At 41.3% G+C, this 18,404-nt stretch overlaps 1 protein-coding gene across 4 annotated transcripts in view; it reads right to left on the bottom strand.

The window, feature by feature from the left end:
* Positions 1–283: 283 nt before the first annotated feature.
* The window catches only part of slc7a14a (solute carrier family 7 member 14a), a 30,940-nt gene continuing 12,819 nt past the window's right edge, over positions 284–18,404 (bottom strand). For 2 of the 4 annotated variants that reach the window (XM_044166811.1, XM_044166812.1), the window contains exons 2-11: positions 16,112–16,204; positions 15,384–15,959; positions 14,695–14,931; positions 11,877–12,094; positions 11,583–11,729; positions 8,572–8,780; positions 8,326–8,473; positions 7,206–7,701; positions 6,876–7,112; positions 284–6,141 (exon numbers count right to left, since the gene is read on the bottom strand). In XM_044166811.1, the coding sequence (XP_044022746.1) occupies positions 5,843–6,141; positions 6,876–7,112; positions 7,206–7,701; positions 8,326–8,473; positions 8,572–8,780; positions 11,583–11,729; positions 11,877–12,094; positions 14,695–14,931; positions 15,384–15,690 (2,298 nt within the window). In that variant the 5' untranslated portion in view covers positions 15,691–15,959; positions 16,112–16,204 and the 3' untranslated portion in view covers positions 284–5,842. The remainder of the gene's footprint in view (positions 6,142–6,875; positions 7,113–7,205; positions 7,702–8,325; positions 8,474–8,571; positions 8,781–11,582; positions 11,730–11,876; positions 12,095–14,694; positions 14,932–15,383; positions 15,960–16,111; positions 16,205–18,404) is intronic. The other 2 variants (XM_044166808.1, XM_044166813.1) reach the window with 1 other exon arrangement.

The following is an 18,404-nucleotide window of genomic DNA, read 5'->3' as shown; positions in this document are numbered from 1 at the left end:
GTTTTAAATACTGGTGTGACTGGGTCTCTGAGGGGGGATTTCTGGATACCATCTAGCTCATCAGCCCAAAATAGACATGAAACCATTTTGCTTTTAGGAGGTCCTTCCATATCTGGTAAAACATGGAATACATCATACATCTACACTTACAGCCATGTATAGTAGCACAGCATAATTGTGTGTAATTATGCAAATCCCTCTCAAATGAGTAAGTGTGACTGAACCTAATGTGTAATATTCATTATAGTCAGAGCAGGACACTTTAAAAAAATGAGCAAGCCTGTTTTTGGTATTTGCAATAAATAACTTTCATTGTTGCATGGAAGCAATATCAACAACTCAGCAAAAACAGTGCACTCAGAATACATATGGAAGAAACCATAAAAAAAAATATCATAAAAAAACAACTACATTATACAGCTTTGTGCCAAAATATACAGAAGAGAAAAGGAATATCTAGTTGTTGCGAGAGAAGCCAATCTCAACAAGTTGGACATACACTGACTGGACACTTGGCCACAGTGAACACAGAGCACAGGAAGAACATGGCATGCCTTCTCCGAGACAAAATAAACAAATAGTAGCTGACTTTAAAAGCAATAGTGGCAATATTTGATTATGCTTGTAGTTTACCCTTTATAGAATTGTATTAAAATAGTTTCTGCATGTTTTCTGTAGTACTCTTACTCCTAAACCTTCTACGGTCCTATTGACGTCTAGAGCAACCATTTCAAAATCCTTCAAAGGAAAGGATTAAGGTTTATAAATGAACTTTATCATTCTAGAGAGACTACAGTTGTTAAAAATATATTTTTAGCAGTTTTTCACAGGCCTCCTTGTGATTAAACAAAAACACAGAAAGTGAAGGCTGATAACTCCACCCAGCTCTTTTGTGCACACCTACCCCAGGAGGACCTGTGGATGGGAGACAGCTGTAGAAAAATACTTTTCCTTTAGTTCACTTCTCCTTCAGTGTTGTACTTTTTCACTGCTTCTTGTCCATGCTGGACAAACAGATCTGCTGAAGTCAATAGGGTCTAGTACTAATACTTTAAATCTTTCAATGAAATACTTAGCAACTGTATAGCAACTAGGATTTCAAAAATGACCATTGCACTGTTGACTAAAGTCACTGTGAGAAAAGGGTTAAACTGACATTAGTAGCTTATTAGCAGACCCCCCAAGTAAAATTATTAGCTCTGTTCTTAAGTGTTCACTTTGAAGAAACTTCAGTTTCCTGTATGTGAAAAGTAAACAAACATTGTGGACTTTGGCTTGCAGAGTTTGTGGTTGAGAAAAAGGATATACAGGAAGGCATACTGTAAGTGGTTGAGGGAAGATGTGAGAAGAGTCATCCCCACATCCGTGTGTTTGCTACATGTTCTACTCCCTTTTCAAACGGAGCCCTGGTTCCCATACCTGGGTGAGGAGATTACTGGACGAGTTTAGAAATATAGGAGAGAATATGTGAAGATTCAAATTGAATCCAGCAAATAATCTTCTTTTAGCTCATAGAATTTGTCATTTAACATAATATTGAGTTGTAAAGTATAAGAAAGGTTTGGGTTTGACTGCAATGAATACAATACCTTTCAGTTCAATTCACTGGTAAGGATCCTGAACAATGATGTTTTTGATGCTGATTCAGTTGTAATACACCTGTTAAATCCCCTCAGAGCACAGAGGCCAACATTCCCAGGTATAAGAACTAAGCCTGCGTTTGGTTTGGTTTAGTATTCTATTATGTCTCGTTGCGATCAGTCACCACATGCAAGTACAACAATTACAGTCTGGGCCTCGTGCATGACAGCATGCTACACATTCACCAGACGATCACATTGAGGCGCAGGTGTAGACCACAAACACACATACATACACACATACTGTACATGCACTCACGCACTCGTATGCATACACACAGAGCAGATAATATAGTAAGTTGACTGTACAGTCCAGTGTCAGAGGCATTGTAGCGCCTAATTCGCCGTTTGTTTTTGTCTTGCTATGAATGCAAAGCGGCTGGATTCTTTTGGCTGAGTTGAGAAGTGATCTGGTGGGGAAGGTATTTCGGCTGACTAGTAAGACCATGGATGTGTTTGAATGTGCGTGAGATATAGTGTCAAATGTTTCAGGATGTGCTGTTTTTTTCCCAACCCTATCACCAGACAGAACCTTGATATTGGACAAGTCTGCAAAACCTCAGGTTACGTTCAATCCCAACTTTTTAAACATCTATTTCTACAACATCCACGCATAACACCAACAATAAGGTTAATATCATATAATGGTTATTATCATTGCTCCTCATTCCCTGCTGTGCTGAGATTGGTGTTTCGTGAGGAGGTCAGAGCCTACATGCCAGGCATGTTCTGCATTCACAAAATGATCCCTTCTTCCATGTGAGTTGGCTGACTGAACTGTGGTTAAGGCTAGGTATCTTAAAAAAAAGGCAATAGAATTGTTGGACTTGGGGCTGTAGCCAGGATTTTAAAAATACTTAAGTCATTAGTCCAAGTCCCCCACACCGCAACCCCAAAAAGAAACTCTATTTTTTTCTTATGATATTTTCTGTACATTTTTATTTCGTTATATGGAGGTCTAAAGGCTATTTCAAAGCCTTATCCACACAATGAGTGGTGCAATTGATGGGGAAATACCAAAATCATTTATTCCTTTTTGTTGGGAAGTTGTTTTGTTGGTAGTCAAATTTAAATATAGTGAGTTTAGAAATACTGGAATCAGCTTGTAAAAGATACACCATGTGCAACTCTGAATTGTAGGTCACTATAACACCCAAATTTTCAGAAAAGATACAGAGGACATGATCTCAGTGTTAGCTACAGCCATGGTTGGTCTTTGATGGGCACTCCAGTCTCTGCATGGAAGTCAGATGGGCCACACCCATCCATCTCCCCAACCTCAACACCCTTATGTTCCACTCACTACATGACAGAAAGGGCACACTACTCCCTGCACTGGCAGGCTGCAGAATCATCCAATATGAGTGTAATTCCTCAAGATACTGGGCTGTTTTTTGGGATGGATATCACAATCATTTCACTGGACAACACCAAGGGGCCTATTATTACATGAAGGAAACTTTTGTGTTGAGTGTGGATAAATGGGGAAGCAGAGGTAGGGTGGGGGTTTAGCGTGGCATCCTTAGATTTAGTGCATTAGACAAATAAGGCTTCCCTAGAAGGGACAGATGCAGCAACAGGGGGCAAGAGGAAAAGATACAAGGAGGACAATCAGGGCAAACAGCAGCAGCTATTGTAGAAGTGCCCCCACCCTCAACATAATAACATAACAGTATGCTATTTGTTGTATCCCAAAATCTCTTACAGTGCCATGAGTGTATACATTCTTAGTATGGAATCAAACCCCTAACCTTGGCAGCATTAGCTGACATGTCCTACACACTGAGCTCTATAGGACCATGATTTGATTTGATTAATTTTCACAATATCTCTTCGGGGTGCAGCAACAGTGTGAGTGACATGTAAAAAGTGGGACTTCAACGCTAGTTATATGCATACAAAACTGAAGAGGTAGGGTCAACAGGGAGGTTCACTCAGTACAGTGTGGGCCTGGGTTGAAGCAGAACGACAGGGAGAGGAGTAAATGCTCCGGTGACAAATCAGAAGAGCGATAACAGACACCCTGAGGTGAAACAGGAGATAATGGATCGTCAGGCCATGAACGGATTGCTGTTTCAAATCCTGATGGAAAACCAATCCCGGCTCTATCACTTGTGACTTAGAGTAGCAACTCCCTGCTGACATGGCCTGATGAATATCAAGAGCAGGGTGAGGTGGCAGATAGATGAAGGAAGAGTTGGGCTGGAAGAACAAAGGAGTGATGGAAGCAGAGGATAAAAACAATGTATAGAAGAAAGAAGGATAGTAAAAAGCAAATGGAGAGAGATGAAGAGGTGGATTACATTTCAGTTCACTCAGTGTAAAGGTAAAACTCCAACTTATTTACAACACAATCCTTCTCAGTTAGGGACTGTATGAAAATGATTGGTGTGGGGGAGGGGGGTTGAAACATTTGTTTCACTCAAAAAAAGCAAGACCCTCCAAAGAATTATTAGAATTAATATTTCATTTGGACCATCCTCTGGACTTGACAAAAACTGAAATACCCTTCCCCCAATATCTCAAAATAATGTAACAGTATTGGTACAACTCGATTAATAATTATAACTAAAACAGGCAAAGCATAAAGAATTCAAGACTGTTTACTATAATCATAACATTCAAACTGAATGTTAATGGAATAATTTTTTTGTTATTTTGTATTTGATCTTGTTTTTTTCTTACAATTAATCTGCAAAGGAAAATTAAAATAAAATAATATTTAAATAAAATATAAATCTGGGGTGGGAAAAAAATAAAAGACCCATTCTCCCAGTCAAACTACCCTACCATCAGCAAAAAGAAAAAATCACTCCTACCTATTTCTGACCACCCTCCCTCAATAATAATTTTTGTACAGTCCCTACTTTTGTTTTCTTCACTAGGAGAAAAGATACAAACTATGAGGAAAATCCATTTCCTGAATTGAAAGAACTGAAAATGTATTACTTCCTAACTCTGGTAAACAGCAAGAACTGCATGGACAGAGAGACACGCACACAGAAAAGACTGAACAGAAAATATGACATTCATCACAATAAACCATGCAGGTTATCAATTAGGATTCAACCAGTTCTCTCTCTCTGTTACAACCTCTACTTTCTACTCTTTTTAGGTACACCAATGAGCTGTCAAGCATGTGTTATATTGCACTAGAGCTGCTTTGTTGCGGGTGGATTGATTTTGAGCTTCATGCTGGGGCAAGGAGTGGGAAGAACAAAACGAAACAAATACCTACACATACACAGTAAAACAACCTGAAGAACACACTTTATATCTACACACACAGACATGAGAATAAATGTAAAAGGTGGAGTTTGATTGCACATACACCCTCACACACACACAGGGAAAATTAAAGTAGAAAAAAGATATAATCAGAAACTCACATACACATACAGTAGATGAAGGCACTATTGCAAGCAAAGTCCAAGTACTATTTTTTGACAGAAAACATCAACACCCTCTTCCCAATCCAGTCCTGAATCCCTTGGGCTAGATGTTAGGGGTCAGGGGAAATATTTAAAGACAGACAGAAAGTTTTGGATTTTTAAGAACATTTTATGTGTTTTTGAGAGCATGTGTAGCTGTTTTACTGTCTGTTAAAAATAAAATGAGCAGAGAAAGTCAGACCTGTACATAGGAAATAGCTTGGGCTTGGCATTCTGTCATCTAACTTTCCTGTCTGCCTATGCTGAAACAGGAAGAGAGGTGCTGATTCATCTGTCCCTCACTCATCACCTTCTCCTCTCCTATATCCTGTAAACTCGTACTTAAACAGTTAACTGATTGCTCAATACACAATGTGTCATGGGTCACATTGAAGTGAGACACATTATATTTTATCTCTTGCTACGTCCGCATTTTTCTATCTGGCCTTTCTTTGCGTGGGATGTGGACTCCAGTAAGTGAATAACAAGTGACTGTGACAAGACACTCATGACCTTGACGTCCACATTTGCTGTGTGAGCTGGGGAGCCAAGCGTGGTAGAGTAAGGTGAATGAAAAGCCATTCCACTGCCAAGAAACTATCTAGCCCAAGGGTTAGACACACAAACAAATACACACACACACACACATGCTGGCATGCACACACGCACGCGCACACACACAATCATTCATGCACTCACATAACTGTTCCCCTCCCTTCCCCCAGGCAGCAGACAAGGCAGTACATTCAGGGTAACACAGAGTCAGTCCCTTCAGAAATCCATCGGATCCTCCTCCGCAAGGCCGTGATTGGCACTGGTCCTCCCTCCCCCTTTTGATGGTGTCCCATCACTTTCGGGTTTTGCCTGAGGATGCGGGGTGAGCCCCGATCCCCCCTGCGGCGCACCCCAGGGGTCAGTGGTAGGCGGGTAGAAATCGTCGTCGAAGCCGCAGAAGCCTTCGTCCACACCTTGATCATAACGTTGGTAGGTGGAGGCATGCACCTCATTCTCTCTGGCTGTGATTTCCAGCGTACTATTCCACATGCCATAGCCAAAGTAGATGAGCACACCTGAAGGGACACACACACACAGACAAATCATCAATATATATGCACATACATACACAACCACAAAAACAAACAGATAGTGTGTTAGACCTCCCAGCCCTATTTTAAGAGCAAAGCACAGAGTGAACTCTCTATCAACTTTTTTCAACAATTCATCCCACTCTGAGTGAGTCAGAAGAATACAGCAATCCTACTCACACAGTAAAAAATGCACAGATGTCCACCAGTGTTTATGTACAAACAAAAACAGCTCTACTGGACACCAGTCTGCATTCATTCTGTCTTTACATAAGCAGTAAATCTAGAAAGAAGTGACAGGATTTAAATGGTAAGTTGGACTACATGGTCAGAGCATTTATACACACAAGTACACACACACACACACGCTGACAAATACAGATGAACAGATACATACAACTGACTGAGGCAGGAAATAAAAGTGAACATGAGACTTCCTTGTTCTTCCACAAAAAAACAAACAAAGCGGGTAAGTGAGATGTGCACTAGATTTTTCTGGCTCACTGAGCCAATAAGAAATGAATCATTTCAAAGTAATGAAATGTATCACTCCATTGTTTAAGATCAAGTGAGGTGAGTCATTATTTAAGATCAAAACATGGTCAGTTCCTATCTGTTAAGGATGACAGAAATGGCATAAATCCTGTCTTAAAATCTGTCAATAAAAAACACAAAACCTAAATGCAAGACATTCGTCATTCAGTGAGGTGGCCGCTTACCCACGAGGCACCAGATTGAAAATCGTATCCAGGTGATGGCAGACAGTTTAAGCATGAGGTAGATGTTGACTAGCATGGCTGAAGCAGGTACAAAGGGTACACAGGGCGCCATGTAGGGCAGCCGCTTAGGGTTCTCTGGCTGCTGGAGGATGATGATGATGAGCAGGGCAATGATGATGATGAAGAAGATTAATAGCATCAAAGCCCACCAGCGACCCTCTCCAATACTGCTCGATCCTGGAAGGAGAGGAAACGAGAAAAAAAGAAACAATTAATTTATGGTTACACTATACTGTAAATTCCTGCCTGAATTTGTTCACGTGTTCTCACCAAAAATTATGAAGGAGCAGAAAGTGAAGATGATGATAAAGAGGAGCAGCACACACACAGTAACAGTTTTCCCCGTGGCTGGAGTTGGCCTGTCCATCTTTCCTGGGAGGCCCAATCGGATCCTCAAGGTGTAGTAGCGTGGTCCAATGAGCTTCTTCAACCGTCGGGACATCCCACCCTCTGACTCTTCTGCTTCAATGCCAGTGGTCATATCCACTGTGCCATAGTTTGGGTGGCTGGCAGTGTAGGTGTTTTTATCTGGTTTGCCTATCAGCATCTCGTTGTCACCCAATGATGGCAGGTTTTTGGCTCCACAGGTGTTAGTGGGCGGACCTCCATATTCGTCTGCTTCACTGGTGGGTGAGCAGGCATCTTTCTCGCACTCAGCCAGAACTCCCTCCTTCCTCTTGTTGTTCTGCTCCTCAGAGAGGAAGTTCACAAAGCCGTGGATGTCGCCCTCAGGTTGGTAACGCAACAGGAGTACACACAGGCTTACCTGCAAACCAGAAGGGGGAACAATTTGTTTCTTTTAAAAGCAGAGAGACCGACCTCATTGTCACAAAAAAGTGCTCAGTATGATGTCAATCATAGTATGTCTATGAACCGACAGACATGCCAACAACGCTTGATGTTGCAGCTCTCTCCATCACCACAACCAACTGTTTATATGTTAAACCTTTTGGTATTGTTAACTTTGCTAAGACCCTCTGCTTATGTATGTTTACAGCTATCACATAATTTTGTATTATTCATGTGTTGGAGGGATTCGTTTTCCCAGTAAAATCCCTGTTGCTGTGCACAATAATTGATAGCTCCTGCCTTTTTTTGACAAATCTGACATTTGCAAAAAAAATTAAATTCCTTGACATAATATAAGTCTCTCATGCTAAAGAAGAAATCATAGGGGTAAGCACAAAATACATCTACATTTGGTTCATATCCTATCCTATCCTATTGCAGCATACTGTGTCTCCACTGGCTGTTTTATACTATATGTCAACAGGTTATGAAGTACTGAGAATACAGTAAATCTCTGTATACAGTGAGCTAAACTCTGAGCACTCTGCAAGTATCCATGTGGTCTATATGGATGTGTCCACCATCATTATCCACAACTCACCAGGGTATAGGCCAGCAGGGTTCCTATGGACATCATCTCTATGAGGTCTCTGAGGCTGACCAGGAGGGACAGCAGAGCAGCCAGAAAGCCCGACACCACACAGGCAACAGCAGGGGTCTCTGTGTAGGAAGAGACGTTGGCCAGGAACCTAAACTCACACAAAAATTAGTAGGTTGAGACTCAGTTGTGCACGTCATTTAGACTGACATGAAAAATAAACAACACTAAATAACTGTGTGGACTGACTTAAACAGCAGGCCGTCCCCCGCCATGGCATAGATGACCCTGGGCATGGGGAACAGGGACCCCAGGAGGGATACAGTGAGTCCAGCTATGGAGCCCACCGCCACGATATACTTTGCGAACATACAGCCATGCATGGCAAACATCTCCATGAGTGGGGCATCTGTGTCAATCTCATTGTACGGTACCATCAGAGTCAGGATCACAGAAACCTGGATGCAAGAGGGTTGAATACAAGAAGAGAGTCTGTTAATTAATAAAGAGTTCCATGCTAAATTAATTAAACATTTATGTTGCTTTATCTAAAGCCACTATGTGTAGAATTTGATAGTTTCTGATTTTGGCACCCCCAGTGGTAATATAAAAAAATACTGTGGCAGACCCCAATGCAGGCCATTGCTCACCAGTTTTCACAGGAATTGTGTATTTTTTCTTAAAAAAAGAAAAGCTGATGAAGATCATGTGATATGATTGAAAGCTCCAGAACAACTAAAGCTCAATGGACCTTGTTGAGAGAATGTTTTTAAGGTCAGTAATGAACTTTGAACTGCAGCTTTTAAGCCAACGCGAACAAGAAGTGCTCACACAAAATAGAAATTTGAACATCTACAATTCCATGACAACTGGGCAAACTCCATATGCTGATGAAGATCATATAATATGACTGAAAGCTCTGGAACAGCTACTAAATGGACCTTGTGGTGAGACTGTTTTCTCAACCTCATCAGAATAATTTGACAGATCACATTTTGCATCACATGCAAAATGTTCATTAGTCATGCTTTTCTGTCACTGTGTGTGTAAGTGTGCGCATGATTTTGATCCTCCCGTCTCACATGTGAAATCATGCAGGACCATCTGTCACGGACACTGTGCTGCAAAAGAGAGGGATTTGCATGAACAGACTGCAGAAAGAGAGAAAAATAATAAAAAGACTAACCCTCACAGAGAGGAAGATAGAGAGATCAGTTTCCCCCAAGTAACGGGGTGTCCTTTAACCCTTCGTCCAATCTGGCCACAGTCTGGTTGACAGTGTGTGTGAACCAGTCAAAGGAGACTATACTAATCTAGAGGGAATCCTTCAACAAACTCTGGTTAAATGTATTTGTTTGAGAGAGCAAAGCTGATCGCAAACTATGTGACTCCCCACCGTGATTGAGGGTTCCCCTAAAACTTATTTCAACATGATTCTCTCAATCATTGCCTTCTTAATCTAAAAAGTCTAAGGAGCTGGTTGTAGATCTACGAAGGGCCAAGGCACCAGTGACCCTGGTTTCTATCTAGGGGGTCAGTGTGGAGATTGTAGAGGATTACAAGTACCTGGGAGTACACATGGACAATAAACTGGACTGGGCTAAGAACACTCAAGCTCTGTACAGGAAGGGCCAGAGCTGCCTCTATTTTCTAAGGAGGCTGAGGTCCTTCAACATCTGCTGGACAATGCTGAAGATGTTTTATGAGTCTGTGGTGGCCAGTGCTGTCCTGTATGCTGTTACATGCTGGGGCAGCAGGCTGAGGGTAGTGGACGCTAACAGATTTAACAAACTGATCCGTAAGGCCAGTGACATTTTGGGGGTGGAGCTGAACTCCCTGGCGGTGGTGTCAGAGAGGGGGATGTTGGCCAAACTACATGCCATCTTGGACAGTGTCTCCCACCCACTCCATGACGTGCTGGTCAAACAAAGGAGTACCTTCAGCGGAAGACTCATCCCCCCAAAAAGTACCACAGACCGCCACAGGAAGTCATTCCATTATTTTCTAACCTGTATTATAGTGTATTATATTTTTTGCTTAGTACTTCTATTCCTGTGTGCACTGACGTGATAGTGAGCTGCTGTAGCAAAAGAGTTTCCCCTCTGGAATCAATAAAGTATTTCTGATTCTGATTCTGATTCTGAATATGCACTGACACCCACTTAAGAGAATGGATGTGAGGAAATTCAACATAGAAAAACTGTCAGGGGGAGCATTGAAGGATGAACTTACTAGTTTTGACGATTTTGGATGAAGCTAGAGTGTCTTAAAACCTCTAATTCATGTGTACAGTAAAACTAATGCCACCAGAAAAAAGATGTGACATGTAATGTGCTTAAAGATTAAAGTGATTCCTGGATCTTGAACTGCAGCAGCTAGAGGATCCTGATGGGAGCAAAAAGGTTATTCCAAGATGCCTAAAGAGTGAGATGGATCAAAGAAAGATGGAGATTAAGAGAAGCTGAGAACATAGATTTTGTAGCACAAGAGAGGTGTGGAGAAATAAAGTGAAAGAGAAAGATGAGGTATTCAAAGAGCAGTGGTGGAGTTTTGAAGTTGATGCAATCTTAGGCCCCAGGTGATGCTGAAAAATTCTCCTTCCTGATAGGTCGCTGTTACACGGTACCCATAGCAACAACCATCCAGCACAAAGTGTCAAAGTCAATAATCTGGTAGGCTGTGCGAGCTGAATACGTAAAGATCAGAGATGAGATGCACACCCACATAGTTAGAGTGCAGGGGGAACTTTCTGGATGTTTGATTCTGTCAGACACTTCTCAAAATTTGGGGTAACACTTTAAGTCTGTATTCACAAGTACTTTGATAAGAACTCAAGGGTAATGCTGAAGGCAGCGCACGAAGATGAAGAATGATAAATAATTAAGCAAATGCCATCTAAAAATTTAAATTAAGGATCATGTGATAAAATAGTGCAAATAAATGGCCAAACTAGGAACTGAAATTCTGTTTTGTTCTCAATTCAGTGATTAAATTACATTACTTCGGTCACTTTTGTTTCAAATTGTTTTAAAAAAACTATGTGAGTGTATGAATTAGAAACTGTGATTATAGCCTACTGTCTTCTCACAATCGATGTGATCATATGTATCTGTGAAATAAAAATTGTATTTTCTAACATTGTGAGCCAAGTCAATATCTCATCTCATTACCACACTGTGCATGCCAAAAAAATAAATTAAAAATATCTAATGAAGCATTTATTGTTTGTGTTTATGCCTGTGGTCTTCAAGGTAACTCACAGAGACGTAGGCAGTGAGGCAGGTGATGAGTGAGGCAGTGATGGCATAGGGGATGGAGGTATTGGGACTTTTGGCCTCCTCTCCTGTTGTAGCAATGATGTCAAATCCAATGAAGGCATAGAAGCAGGTGGCTGCTCCCTGCATCACCTGGAATAGAACAGAAGCAAGAGAAACGATAGCTTACATAAAGAACATAAGCAGAAGAGGTCTTAATCTACCTGAACACCTTCCTTTCTAACCTTCCTGGCTTACTTCTGACCTAGTATGCGTGTGTATATGCATGTATGTGCATACCCCTGACCAGCCAAAGGGCAAGAATCTCCCCTCGTCCCAGTTCTCTCCGTTGACGAAGAACAGCCCGGCGATCATCATGAACACCCACACTATGAGGTTGATGACGTTCAGCACGTTGTTGAAGCCCACAGAGTTCTTCACTCCCAAAGCAACTATCACTGTCACCAGCAGTGCTATCAGAAGTGCCAGCAGGTCTGGGTACGACTGCTCCCCTTTACCTACAGGATAGGGTTAGGATTAGCATACACACACATGCACATGGACAGATATTATTGTTGTACAAATTGTACCTGTGACATCCAAGCACATTGGTGGTGGTGGTGGGTGATGCAAATTTGCTTGCAAAAAACTAAGCTGGCTAAATCAATCAATCAACTGACTGAGCAAATTCAAGCCACTGGGGAAGGCCACGAAATGAGAAGCTTCAGAAACAACAAGTAATTCAAGAATGAACGTTCAAGCTCAACTAAGTAGAGCGTTAATCGATTAGTCAACTAATCATTGCAGCATTGCTATGGACTATTTAAAAAGCCAATCTAAACAGTGCTAGTACAGTCACTCAGCCCAGTGTATGCTAAAGAGTTAGCAGTGAACATAAGATTGAACAATCTATCAAGGATACATGAATGATTACAAAGTTTGGTATTTAAAAGCTAGCCATCAGGCCATCTTCCCCAAACACTGGTCTATTTTCTTGAAACATCTAAAGGGAAACAAAACTATTTTTGTCAGGGAAACTGTCAATCACACTAAAGTATTACATTTAAAGCACAGTAAAACAATCAATACACTATTTATCAATAATTACTATTTAACCCAACTCAGCGCTGCATATGTTACACAGGAACTCAGTCTTTATAAATATACACAGGTGGTCACAGAGAGAAACTAATGAGACATATTTTGATCTAACTTCCAAACTTCCCATTGGTATGGAGAAACAGCTGTTTTTCTCCAGCAGGAAAAGGAAACATTAACTTTCCATTATGTTGTGGAACAGCTGGCCTTGCTGCTTATCATGTGACCACTACCACCGCTTTGTCAGTGTCCAACAGGAAGAGACTGTTAGGGCGGTGTCATCCAGATAGACACAGCTGGCACACACATCAGCTATAGTATTACACCAGATTAGCAGGTATTTCCCTCATGGTACGGTTTATGACCTGAAAAACTGTGGTGCATTAATCATTTAGAAATCCAAGATGCTCAGATCACTGTTACTTTCCATATTGACATGATTTCCAAGACAAACAGTGAAACATCATTTGGATGGTCCCTGGAAAAAATCTAATACAGGTTGAAAGATTTCCCACATGGTGTTATTTTTTATTGTCAGGATTGCAAATATCTACTGTCATTTAAATACAGTAGCCCACTGAGCCATTGTCATACAAAATCTTTCCCTGTGATACAGGCAACATTATGCTTCTGTTACACCTTGAAATATAAGAGTTAAGTATGGATACATGAAGGTACGGATTATGTGGCATTACGGCATTGGCAAGCAGGGAACAGGAAAAGGACCCAAACGCAGACAAAGGAAGCAGAACGATGACTTAAGTGGTTTATTTAGAGCTTACTGGCAGATACAGGAAGGGAGACAGGTAGGCTGGCAGGCAGGCGACAAACAGGTAACTGGCAGACATAAGTCCAAAAGGCAGACGAGATAGAGCCAACATAGCAATGGGGTTCGAACTGACAAAAGACACAGACTTAAAATACACTTAATGACGGAGACAATGAGACACACGTGAAACCAATGACACGTGAAAACACTAATCAAATCAACAGGAAGCAAAACTGACACAAGAGTACCGGAAATAACAGGACAAACCCCCCCAGGAAATGGCTGCTGCTCAGGGGAATGATGTGACTGCTGCAGCACACAGAGTTCAGGGGATTGCGACGGCCCAGCTGGGAACGGACACCACCACGGTGGTCTACTGGTGTCGGCCAGGCTGCCGACTGGGGACCAGGCAAGACCAATGATGGCTCAGAGGTGCTGGGCAGCGGTGAGGATGAGAAGCTGGGCAGCGGTAAGGCATGATGTCGGTGGGAGCCACGCTTCCTTCTGGAGGGTTTTTCTGAAGGTGCCTCCAGGACAGGAATGGGCTAAGGTGCAGGTTGGTTGCTAGTGGGCTGGAGTGAAGGCTGGTGGCTAACATGCTGATGGCTAGTAGGCCGGAAATCAGGCTGATGGCTAGCAGGCTGAGATTTATGGGTGCTGAGGAAATCCATGACCCACTAGGTATTGAGTTCCTCAGCCGAGGCTTGGAGGAAACTGCATGGTGTGCACAATTCACGACTGTCTTTCTGTAATGATCATTGCTGGCCGTTCTCCAACACTCCCTCAAGCTCATCAGGTCCAAAATTAATTCCCCCAGTTCACCTGAATGAAGGTCTGCTGGGTCCATAATTATGGCCAGATTGTTCTGTTACGACATTGGCAAGCAGGGAACAGGGAAAGGACCCAAACACAGACAGAGGAAGCAGAACGATGACTTGAGTGGTTTATTAAGGGCTTACTGGCAGATACAGGAAGGAATGCAAAGTCCAAAATGCAGACAAGACCGGACAAACTGACAAAGAAGGACACAGACTTAAATACACTTAGGTGAGGGAGACACAGGTGAAACCAGTGGCACAGGTGAAAACACTCAAAGCAATCAATGACGGGAAGCAAAATTAACGGACACAAGAGGGAGGGAGAATATTACAAATAAAACAGGAAATACCTGGACAAAACCCCCAAACCGTGACAAATTTCTTAATTTTTCTCTAAACTGAAACTGAAACTACAGCTGTCAGGGTCACTCACCCAAGCCATTGAGCGTTCCGATGTGTGAAATCATAAAGTTGCTGATGCTGTGATTGGCCAGTGAGTCCGCCATGCTGCTGAGGGCCGACGCCCCCGCCGCCGTGCCAATCAGATACTCCAGAATTAAGTTCCAGCCGATAAAAAACGCCACGCACTCGCCCACAGTCACGTAGCTGTATGTGTAGGCCGAACCTGTGGTCTTAGGCACCCGCACACCAAACTCTGCATAACACACTCCTGTGGGACAGAGGGGGAGACAAACACAGACACAGACACACATTCATACACACATATCAGTGATATGACTGCATTATCATCCAAGTGAAAGGCTGAGTTGAAGGTATTGATAGGAGCATTAAGGTAATACTACGATATCCCTTGAGTGCCTTTTATATTATAGCTCTGCCCGTATAATGTCTTTGCCCTTGTTATAATTGCATAGTTATTAAAAGGCTCTACATATAAATCATATCAGTGTAATGGTGATAAGAATGACAGTAACCTTTATAATATGTTATAGTCAGCCTAGTGTGTGTGTGAGAGAGAGAGAGAGAGAGAGAGAGAGAGAGAGAGAGAGAGAGAGAGAGAGAGAGAGAGAGAGAGAGAGAGAGAGAGACAGTAAGAGAGTGTTTAAGAGCAGAAAAAATTCACAAAATGCATGTGTGTATGTGAATTTGCTCCAGTCTCACCTGACAGTATGGAGGCCACAGCAGCGATAATGAAGGACACAATGACCCCTGGACCGGCCATCTCCTTGGCGACCAGCCCCGAGACCACATACATCCCTGTCCCAACACAGCTGCCCACACCCAGTGATACCAGGTCCACTGTAGATAACACCCGGGCCAGCCTGGTCCCATGTGAGCCAGTGCCTGTCATGGCCGAATCCAACATGGACTCCACAGGTTTGGTCCTCAGGACACGGGACGCAAAGGTGTTCCATTTTGAGCCCCATTGTACCCTCCGAGGGTCTAGCTTCCCTACCAGACTGCTCATACTGAGGGCTAAAGGTCAAGGGTCAGAGTCAAAGCGAAGAATTTCACAAGGAAAGGAGTGGGAAGTTCTCTCTTTGATACTTTTTCTTTTGTACTTTTACTGTTTTCTTGTGAAAACAATCTTGTACAGCACTGTGGAAGAAGGGTTATTCCTTATCCAAATGATGGAAGATTTAAAAGATCTGATTTTGTCTTGCTGCCTCTCTTTCTTTCCCTGGTTTAGTGAAATGACATCTTAGTTCTTCCCCACATGGTGAGAGAGAATGTTATCTGAAAAACAAAGGTGGGAAGATTTATTTTTGCAGCATTTCACAGCACATTGCCTTCTATTATTCTTCTGACACAATGCTTATTTTTGAGTACAAGTCACAGGAGTCCAACAGTGGAGGTTCATTACACATTCGTCCACAAATGAAGCGTACCTGAATGAGGAAGCAGCTAATTAGCAGTCCTCTCCCTGTAGCACTGTTGCTATAGTAGCCAACCTCATTAGTGACGGCAATGGATGCTAAATCCTTTTTGTGTGTAAGGGGGAGAAAGAGCAATATGTGTAATCATATGTACATGCTCATATAATTCTACAAAACCATTACCAAACTGTGTAAATTATGTTTGAGTAAACAATTACTGTCAGACATTTATAAACAATTACCTGATAATTTGTCTCCCACTCAAAGAAGCGTGCAATCAATTGGTGTGAAAAAAGTCGAAATTGTCCCTAAGAAATACTTAATAATAATTACCAAGTAATTTGTCCATAATGTAAATAAAATAGCAAACATCTGGACTGGAAGTCAGCCATTTTCCTTGGATGTCAAAATTTTATCATGAGTTTATTTGGTTTATTTATGTAATTATTATTAAATTACTGGTCTGTAATTTATGGGGTTACCCAAAACTGTGTACAACATACAATGTATTATTATACAGTACGCCACAGTAGACAAAATAGTTAAAATTAGATCAATTTGAACCAATTACAACATTACATACATCAATTATAAGTAGTGTATAATTAATATTAGTATAGTAAATAATTAATTATAGCATAATCAGTCTAATTAATGCATCAGTAATAATAATAAAATAATATAATATATAATAATATAGTACTCAGGGGCCATTTTTCTGCGTAATGTGTGCTTTTTGTTTTGATAGTTTAAATACGTTTTGTTGAGTGAAATTTTGAATGCAGGACTTTTACTTTAATTTAAATAAATTATATATATATATATATATATATATATATATATACAGGTATATTTGAAAAATTCCACAAATGTGTATAACTGTAGCTACAATGCAAAAAAAAATCCACTAAAATGCTTATTCATGTTTCGAAAATATGTCCTAACCTCAAAATTATACTATATCAACAAATTGAAAATGCTTTATGTCTCAGAAATATGTGAGCAGCACACTGCTGAACAGAAACGTGTAGCTGAATATGAATCTAAGCAATCATCGAAACAATTAAAAGCTGGAGATTTTTTTGTGCGCAAAATAATCATAACAATTATGTATTACATTTTAACATTATACGCTTTATACATTTTAACAACATATTCAAACAGCAGAGGCTTTATTATACTTCTCTACAGCTTTTCAACAGTGTCTCTGATGTCATATGAGTAACAGTGGGATAAGAGATGCTGTTGAAAAGAGAGCTATTATAGGCATCAATTGTAGCACAGTCCACCTCTCTCTTAACAGCAGTGAACTAACACTCACCATTCATCCAACAACAAGCGCAAGTTGCTAAACAAACACACACGCACATACAGTGTACTCACATTGCCTCTCAGCTATAATATGAGCCACTCACACAAATGATGGCTGCAATTACCCAGCTGTTTAACCAGAGTAGGCCGGGGCTGCTATTGTCGCCGCACTTAGTGGGAGTACGAGCATGTGGAGAGGTACAAAAAGCTCTAAAGGTGATTTAATCTGTGTGTGACGGTAAGTGTCAGGTGGGGCAGGGGCTCTTAACCCATCACAAGGCCGATTCACAGGTATCTTTATTATACTATAATTGTATTAATTTCACCAGAATGGTCTACACCAGAATGGTCTACAATTTATCTTCAATGAAGGCAGCACATATAGAATAAAAAAACAAATTCACAATTTAAAACTCAAGCACAAAAATGCACCCTCACACAGTAAGCAGCACTGGTCAACACTTTCTACTACGACTAGAGCATTAGTGTGTGTGCGTGCGTGCGTGCGTGTGTGTGAGGAGGACAGGAGAAGATGAACAGATTAGGAGGAAAGGATGAGGAGGATGAGCAGACTGAAAAACAGCAAATCTGTTTTTCATTAGAGCACCAAGCTTTGATCCTCTGGCTGGGCTTCATCAATAAATGTGTGTGTGTGTGTGTGTGTGTGTGTGTGTGTGTGTGTGTGGAATGGCCAGACAGACCTTAATAGCTTTAATTGGAGACAATGATACCTATGCACGTATTCAATCATACTCCTCAAAAAAGTGTCAGCTTGGGACAAAATAGGTTCTGTTTGATATTGTTGTGTTTATGGGATGTATGTATTAAGTACTACACACACACACACACACACACACACACACACACAGCCTTTCATCTTTCTGTATCACAGATCAAATCATGCAAGCAGCTTGTTTTTCAAAACATCTGTTACATCTTTATATTCTTTAACATTCTCTGGCTAGTTTCATTGACAGTGACCACCACCTGTGCT

The sequence above is a fragment of the Siniperca chuatsi genome, linkage group LG15 (assembly GCF_020085105.1).
Source record: "Siniperca chuatsi isolate FFG_IHB_CAS linkage group LG15, ASM2008510v1, whole genome shotgun sequence".
Taxonomy (NCBI): domain Eukaryota; kingdom Metazoa; phylum Chordata; class Actinopteri; order Centrarchiformes; family Sinipercidae; genus Siniperca; species Siniperca chuatsi.
This window is presented reverse-complemented; position numbering and strand designations above follow the sequence as displayed.